The 8106-nt window shown below is 35.5% G+C and overlaps 2 protein-coding genes across 4 annotated transcripts; both read right to left on the bottom strand.

Annotated features, from left to right (window-relative positions):
* Positions 1–474: 474 nt before the first annotated feature.
* On the bottom strand, positions 475–3363 carry LOC104228232 (B3 domain-containing protein Os01g0234100-like). Its single transcript, XM_070161200.1, has 8 exons — positions 3170–3363; positions 2970–3038; positions 2831–2865; positions 2588–2738; positions 2291–2497; positions 1935–2025; positions 1103–1835; positions 475–597 (listed from the first exon to the last, which is right to left on the bottom strand). The coding sequence occupies exons 1-8, from the start codon at positions 3224–3226 to the stop codon at positions 576–578; spliced, it is 1365 nt and encodes a 454-aa protein (XP_070017301.1). The 5' UTR covers positions 3227–3363; the 3' UTR covers positions 475–575.
* A 740-nt stretch (positions 3364–4103) lies between these two features.
* On the bottom strand, positions 4104–7181 carry LOC104228230 (B3 domain-containing protein Os01g0234100-like). 3 transcript variants are annotated; one of them, XM_009780661.2, is made up of 9 exons: positions 7030–7181; positions 6834–6902; positions 6575–6609; positions 6332–6482; positions 6126–6221; positions 5739–5945; positions 5412–5502; positions 5142–5291; positions 4104–5056 (listed from the first exon to the last, which is right to left on the bottom strand). In XM_009780661.2, the coding sequence occupies exons 1-9, from the start codon at positions 7084–7086 to the stop codon at positions 4320–4322; spliced, it is 1593 nt and encodes a 530-aa protein (XP_009778963.2). In that variant the 5' UTR covers positions 7087–7181; the 3' UTR covers positions 4104–4319. The 3 variants fall into 3 exon arrangements, with proteins under 3 accessions (XP_009778963.2, XP_009778964.2, XP_070017297.1); XM_009780662.2 differs by lacking the exon at positions 6126–6221; XM_070161196.1 differs by lacking the exon at positions 6575–6609 and having other exon boundaries at positions 7030–7048.
* Positions 7182–8106: the final 925 nt, after the last annotated feature.

Here is an 8106-nt window from a genome sequence, read left to right as displayed (position 1 = left end):
CAGTCACGTTTTAACTGATTTCCGAATTTCCATACAATTCGATTGTGATTTATTTTGGAATAAATTTTTACCCTAAATAAATTATTACCTCAATCAAATAGGAAAAGGGTTTATAGGTGATGCTATATAAAGGGTGATGGAACAAAAATTTGCACAATTTTTTTTCTTGAGAAGAAAACCCACTTTGTGAAAGTGAGAGTGCAATACAAAGCCAAGAGAGAAAATACAATTGCAAGAAAAGTGTTTCTTGTTCTTCTAACATTGAGTTGAGATTTTTGTAAGAGAGAAAATACAATTGCAAGAAAAGTGTTTCTTGTTCTTCTAACATTGAGTTGAGATTTTTGTAAAAAATTCAACACAATATTTCGTTCAATTTGTTCGCGGGTTTCATTGATCAAAGAGTTGATAGCAAGGATCAGTCTCGGTGTGGATACGCATAGAGTCTTCGCATTACGAAGAAATTTTGAAACGAGACTCTCTTCACCAGGTACGTGTTAGATCTGATCTATTGACATGTAAATAAATTTTAAACATAAAAAGATCTGTCTAGGATTGTTATTGTCTTCCGCTGCGTGTTACGAACACCTATACGCAATCCTTCAATGAAAACAGTAAGCTTGTTAGCAATTTAAGAAAAATTCACCAGTTACCCTATAAAAGAGATACGGAAAAGGGCTAAAAATATCCCTATGGTATTCTAAATGGTTTACTATCACACTCAGTCCATCTGTTAGTCTGAAAATACATTGAACATTATCTTGTGATCTGAAATTACCCCGCGACTGACGGACCATCTATGGTCCCTTCTTTTAATGTGCTGTCACGATTTGATTGGGACACGTGACTATCTGGTTCATATCAATTATAACGCGCCCCAAATATCGACCCTCCTCATTTTTTCGGACCAACCCATAGTAAAAACATTATATTTCTACTTAAATAGGGGTATTTTGTGGTGACCGTGTAACCCCACAAAAACTAGCAAATAACCATCTTTAAAGAAGAGTTAAATGTTCCTCCTCGAAAAAAAAGGCTTCTTGCCAAACTAACTACTCCTATATGCTAATATTAATCAAGACATTTTTCAGAAGAAAATCTTTACCATGGAGCAGCTGCCACTGCCTTGAATTTGAGCTCAAAACTCGTGTCTTTTACTGCTAAAGCCTCAATTTCAGAGTCTAACTTCTTTATCACTTGTTTCACTTTCAAAACCTTTTCTTCAAGATTCCTTATTTCCTCTTTTGCTTCAGCTAGTTCAACTCTCTTTGCCACAAGAATATTATCTGAATCACATGACATGCTAATAAGTTTACTAAGCCTTGCACGTAAAAATCCAACTTTCATGCCTAAACACTCGAACCCTTTCAATGTGTTGTCCCAAGTATCAAGATAATCACGAGGGATCGAAATCTTGGAAGCTCTAATGGCATCAGCTATGTTCACAGTCTCAGTGATCATTCCAGCAGCTAGCTTGCAATTTAGTCCACCAAGTAAATGGTCGTGGAGAAATGACTTCTGAGTGCAGCAAAGATCGTAGTATTTGGTCCGAATGTGTGCTGGAATCTCAGCGTCTATGATCAATCCATCCACAAGAATGTTAAAACCAGAAAAGTCATTCACATCTTTGAATTCTAGTCTCGATTCTGAAAATCTAATGCTTAAAACTTCAGAGCCATTATCGCTATCATTCCCACATTGCTCTGATGCACGGCCTTGGTCTGATTCGGGTATCAATATGGCTTCTTCTTGTTTGACATCTTGGTGAGTATCTAGGACCGAAGGCTCCGAGTACTTTCGCTCTTTTGCTTCACAAATTTTCATGTCCTCAATTTGATCTATGTGAAATAACCAGCATATAGGAAGGTTTCGAAGTCAAGTTCAAGTAGTAAAGATTGATTTTGATGAAAAATTAAAACTAGTGTTTGTAAATATACCTGACTTGACTGGTCTAGCATGAAGATCCAGATTTAGTAGACTAATAGCACCATCAATTTCTGTCAAGTTGTTTTCTCTTATTATATATACCTAAAAAAAAAAGGGAAACGACAATTAGGCCATTGCTTTACTGTCCCTTTGAGGACATTATAAAATTGGAACATACTAAATAATATTAGCATTCTCACTATAGATAAAAAGGTAGTCCAATGCACCAACTCCTACTATGCGCAGGGCAGGGTCTGGAAAAAGACCGAACCATATTGTGTCTATTGTACGCAAACAAACCGAAAAATGATTCTTGCTTTACCTGCGACAAAATGAACATAATTTTAAGCACTCTATAAAGGGTTACCTTAAATTTGCAGGGTTGAATCAGTTGAAAGACCAAGACATCCCCTTCAAGCAGGTTGTGATCAATGGAGAAACCTCTCCAACCACCACTCAATCCGTTCTTATCAATAAGGTACTTGGTAGCAAATTCTTTTTCATTTTCGTCCACCAAAACGACGGTAGCATCATGCTTTGGCAAATAAGAGTTGCAAAATTTTCTTGGGAAACTCTGTTGTACCAAAATATCAAAAGAAAGACTATATGACCAAGAAAAGTTTCAATTTGCTCTAATTCTATCAAGATAAAAAATTTGACTTACCAACCAAAATCCACGACTAACATGTGAATGGAGCATATACTTGACAAAACTAGGAAATTGAGAGGGCAAATTAGCTTGAACTTCTTCTGCCCGCAGCATGGTAGATGAGTTTGCATCAACAGTACTAGTTTTGTATGTCTTCTTTTCAGGACTAGCAAAATCAAGAATGAAAAAGCATTATCAGAAAAAATAGCAAATCCAGGAAATCTAATATATAAACCATTATTCATTTTCTCCACTGACCATATTTGAAGCTTCTTAGTGTCTCCATTTTTCACCTATTCATGTATTTGTCAAGTACATTCATTAGTTTTTGAACTGACTATCACCTAAAAGGATACTTTTTTTTTTATCAACACAAGGAGTAGAAAATGATTCTCACCTTGTTGGTTTTACTTGGACCCAAAGCCCTTTTCCTGACGAGTTTTTCCTTGATTTCTAGTGCCCTTTTCTGATTAAGCCATTGAATGGGAGAAGAATATAACATGGGGCCCTCATTATAAGCAAAAGACTATGCTAATATTCAGAAAGAAAGACAAAAAGTTGAAACTTGAAAGAAAAAAAATAAGAGAAAGAGAGAACCTTTGAGGAAGAAAGGAGAGGGCTTTTCTTGGAGGAATTCATAGCTGAGATTGCCATTTCTGTTAGTAAGTGTATGCTCCAAGACTTCAGAAAATGTGGAGTACTATATTTTTTGTTTGTTTGTGATGAAGGAAAGTAGAGAAAGGAGACAGTGGTGAATGAAGAAAATAGACCGTTTGGTTAAAATATTTTTATCTTTTACTTTTTTCCTAGAAAAAGAACTTGAAGTGGAGATGTGACATGGTTGTTTGGGAGAATTAAGAGGCAAAATTGGAGCCAAATTTTGAATCACTTGCAGAGTACTAGTTATGGAATGATTTGTTTCCTTTTCCCAATGCTATTTAAAAAGAAATGCTATTTTCACCCTTTCATAATTCATATTCCTGGCCAATACTTGTTTGGGGAAAATGGTATTCAAAAAAGTTTCAAACCTTTTTATATTATATGATTTGGTATGCTAAGAAGGAAAATTGTTAATACTGCTATGAGAAAGTCACTTTTGTTGGACCTATTTTTTTTAGTTTCTATAGCTAGTGGCGAACTTGCTATGGGGGAAAACGTGTTAGTAGCTTATTTGCCGCGGGAGGGCTACAATTCCGAAGGTACAATATATACTTAGTGAGCGTGTATTAGTTTTTGGAGAGCATTATCCCTATTAGAAAAAACCATCTTTTGCCGCAACCAATGAGATGTGACGTAAAGGGCAGCCCGATGCATTAAGCTTCTGCTATGTGTCGGGTTCGGGGAAGGCCAAAGCACAAGGGTCTATCGTATGCAGCCTTGCCCTGCATTTTTACACAAGGCTATTCCCACGGCTCGAACCCGTAACCTCCTGATCACATGGCAGCAACTTTACCGATGAGATATGACATGGAAAAAAGAAATGTATACACTTGTAGGTCTTCATGGCTCATTCCACATATTAGTCAGAGACTGTCTCAGAAATACAGTAAACTACTAAGCTTGTTAGCAATTTACAAAAAATTTACTCCCCAATTACACTAGAAAAGGGATATAATTGACCGTGTAACCTCACAAAAATTTATAGAGACCCATCCTTCAAAACTTGAGAATTCCTGCTAGGAACCTAAAAGGCTTCTTGCCAAACTAACTACTATGTGTTAATATTTGGACATTTTTTTCAGAAAAATCATGACCATGGAGCAGCTGCCACAGCCTTGAACTTGAGCTCGAAACTGGCATCTTTAGTTGTTAAGTCAATTTCAGAATCTAGATTCTTTATCACCTGTTTCACCTTCAAAAGCTTAGTTTCAAGATTCCTCATTTCCTCTTTGGCTTCAACTAGTTCATTTCTCTTTGATTCAAGAATCTGTTGTGGTTCACTTGATAGGCTAACAAGCTTATTAAGCCTAGCACGTAAAAATCCAACTTCCATGCCTAAACACTCGAACCCTTTCAATGTATTGTCCCAAGCTTCAAGATAATCACGAGAGGTCGAAATGTTGGAAGCTCTAATGGCATCAGCAATGTTCACAGTTTCTGTGATCATTCCAGCAGCTAGCTTGCAGTTCAGGCCACCAAGTAAATGGTCATGGAGAAATGACTTCTGAGTGCAGCAAAGATCGTAGTATTTGTTCCGAATGTGAGCAGGAATCTCAGAGTCTACGATCAAACCATCTACAAGAATGTTAAAACCAGAAAAGTCCTTCACATCTTTGAATTCAAGTCTTGATTCTGAAAATCTAATGCCTAAAACTTCAGAGCTAATGTCATTATCATTTCCACATTGATCTGATGCAGCGCCTTGGTCCAAATTTTGTACCAGTATGGCTTCTTCATTTTCGTCATCTTGATCAATATCTATAACAGAAGGCTCCAAGTATTTCTCCTCTTTTGCTTCACAGATGTTCATCCCTTCATCTTGATCTATTGAGAAAATATCAACAAATAGAAAGTTTAAGTTGCAAATATTTATTGTGATGGATATTAAAACTATAGTTTATGGCTTTACCAGATTTGATTGGTCTAGCACGAAAATCCAGTTTTAGAAGACTAATAGCACCATCAATTTCTTGTTTGTCATCTTGATGAGTATCTAGGACAGGAGGCTCCAAGTACCTCAGCTCTTTTGCTTCACAAATTTTCATGTCCTCAATTTGATCTATGTGAAATAATATGAGCAAATAGAAAGTCAGGAAACAAAAATGGTTAAGTTCAAGTAGTACATAACATATTGGTAGTGATACAAATCAAAACTAGTGCTTGTGAGTTGTGACTATACCAGATTCGATTGGTCTAGCATGAAAATCCAGATTCAGAAGGCTAATAGCACCATCAAGTTCTGTCAAGGTACTTTCTCTTATTATATACACCTAAAACAGGGGAAATAATTATTAGATCATCGCTTAAGACATTGAATTAGTACTCAACAAACGAGATCTTGAATCAAGGAATAAAAAGCAAACTCTGTCAATCGGACGTCTTCAGAAGTACATAATTTCATACCATCTCTTTTGGGACATTAGATAAACTTGGAAAGTACAGATAATATTAGCATCCGCCTCTTTAGAATGACATGCGCAAACCAGGATTCAAGCACTTGTGTTACCTTAAATTTGCATGGTTGGATCAATTGAAAGATCAAGACATCCCCGTGAAGCAGGCTGTGGGCAATGGAGAAACCCCTCCAACCACCACTTAATCCAGTTTTATCAACAAGGTACTTGGTAGCATATTCTTGTTCATCCTCATCCACCAAAACAACAGTGTCGTCATGCTTTGGCAAATGGCGGTCACAAAATTTCTTTGGAAAACCCTGTTGTATCAAAGTACCACAAAGTAAAACCATAGCATCCAGTGGTGAATCTAGACTAGAGCTAGTTGGGTCGACAGAACCTACTGCTTCTATATCAACAACAACAACAAACTCAGTGTAATCCCACAAGTGGGGACTGGGGAGGGTAGTGTGTACGCAGACCTGCAGACCTTACCCTACCTTGTGAAGGGAGAGAGGCTGTTTCCGATAGACCCTCGGATCAAGGAACAGTGACAAGGAAAGGTACATATATGCATGCAAAAAAGATATCAGCACCTATATAAAAAGTAAAACTTTAGCTGACTCTAAATCTTGAATTCGTCACTAATATTATCAACATTAGTTCCAATTTAGTTCTAATTCCATTAATAAAATATTTGACTTACCAACCAAAATCCACCAGTGACATGTGAAGGGAGCATAAACTTGGCAAAACTAGGAAATTGAGAGGGCAAATTTGCTTGCACTTCTTCTGCCCGCAGCATAGCAGATGAGTTTGCGTCAACAGTACTAGGTTTATTTGCCTTTTTTTCATGGCTAATAAAATCAAGAATCAAAAGCATTATTAGAAAGATAACAAAACCATGAAATTTATTAAAAATAAGTTTTGCATTTTTTTTCCAACTGACCATAGTTGGACCTTCTTATTATCTCCATTTTCCCTCTGCTCAAGAAATATTCAAGTACATTCATTAGCTTAAAAGTGGTTGTCACTTTAAAAAGATGAAGGAAAAACTAACATAAAAGGGTACTTCAGGTCACGGTTCGAGCTATGTAAACAACTTCTTGCGGAAATGCACGGTAAGACTGCTTACAATAGCCCTATGGTCGAATAGTGGAAGCTTAGTGCTGCCCTTTAATCAACACAGAGTAGAAAATGGTTCTCACCTTATAGGTTTGACTTGGACCCAAGACCCTTTTCCTTAGGAGCTTTTTCTTGATTTCTAGTGCCTTTTTCTGGTTGAGTCATAGAATGGGAGATTAAATAATTACGAGGGCACCATTTTAAGCAAAAGAACAGGCAGTAATATTCAGAAGAAAGTATATAAAACTTGAAATGAAAAAAATAAGACAAGGAATGAACCTTAAAAGAAGAAAGAAGAGGGCTTTTTTTGGAGGAATACATAGCTGAGATCGCCATTTTGTTTACAAGTGTTTGCTCAAACCTTGAGAAAAATGTGCCACGTTTTGTTTGTCATGGAGGAAACTAGAGAAAAAGGAGATAGTGGTGAAGAAATAGACCGTTTGGTTAAATCTTTTTCGCATGCGTTTGGACATAAAAGTTACTTATAATTTTTGAAAAAATAATATTTGCAGTTAAGTTAAAAAATGGTACTATTTTAAATTTAAAATTATATTTGGACATATATTTCACTTGAAAAAGTATATTTTTTTGAAAATTTATTTTTAAAATCTTTTAAAAAATTTATAAAATTCATGGACAAACACATTTTAGAAAACAAAAATTTAAAAAAAAGGAAAAAAAATATGGACAAACTATCTAGAAAAGAAATTGAATAGTGGAGAAATGACACGGCTGTTTGGGAGAAGTGAGAATAGGCCTAATTGGAGCCAAAATTTGAATGGGTTCACATAGTACTATAGCTGGTACACACTAGGTATGGAATGATTTGTTTCCTTTTTCCAATGTGTTTTTCACCCTTTCCTATTCCTACTTCCTAATGGGCGTTTGGACATAAGAATTATCAAATTCAGGAAAAAAAAGTTAATTTTTTTGAAGTGAAAATAGTATTTGAAAGTTAAAGAGCCCGTTTGGACATAAGAATATTTTTTTTACTTTTTTTCAAAATCAACGTTTGTTCATGAAATTTTCAATTTTCATTTGAAGATGCATTTTGAAAAATTTTCGAAAATTTTAAAAACTCCAAAAAACTATTTTTCAAAATTTTCACTAAAATCACTTACAAAACTTCAAAAACTACCCAAAATTCTATTCATGTCCAAATACAACTCTAAATTTCAAACATCATTTTCACTTGAAATTTTTTTCCACCCTTTTTTGGAATTTTACAATTCTTATGTCCAAACGCCCATTTAGAGTTGTGTTTGGACATGAATACATTTTGGGCTGTTTTTGAATGAAAATTTGAAAAACAGTTTTTTGGAGTTTTTTTCATCTGAAAATTCATCTTCAAGTGAA

This window comes from Nicotiana sylvestris, chromosome 1, assembly GCF_000393655.2.
Source record: "Nicotiana sylvestris chromosome 1, ASM39365v2, whole genome shotgun sequence".
Taxonomy (NCBI): domain Eukaryota; kingdom Viridiplantae; phylum Streptophyta; class Magnoliopsida; order Solanales; family Solanaceae; genus Nicotiana; species Nicotiana sylvestris.
Note: the sequence above shows the minus strand (reverse complement) of the source record. Positions and strands in the feature narration are given on the sequence as shown.

Coding starts and splice junctions, on each gene's coding strand:
- LOC104228232 (XM_070161200.1), bottom strand. CDS start 3,226: ATGGCAATCTCAGCTATGAATTCCTCCAAGAAAAGCCCTCTCCTTTCT. Junction 2,498..2,587: donor TTAGTCGTGGATTTTGGTTG/GTAAGTCAAATT, acceptor TTGGTACAACAG/AGTTTCCCAAGAAAATTTTG. Junction 2,026..2,290: donor TTCAACCCTGCAAATTTAAG/GTAACCCTTTAT, acceptor TTTTTTTTTTAG/GTATATATAATAAGAGAAAA.
- LOC104228230 (XM_009780661.2), bottom strand. CDS start 7,086: ATGGCGATCTCAGCTATGTATTCCTCCAAAAAAAGCCCTCTTCTTTCT. Junction 5,292..5,411: donor TGCTAGACCAATCGAATCTG/GTATAGTCACAA, acceptor TATTTCACATAG/ATCAAATTGAGGACATGAAA. Junction 5,057..5,141: donor TGCTAGACCAATCAAATCTG/GTAAAGCCATAA, acceptor TTTTCTCAATAG/ATCAAGATGAAGGGATGAAC.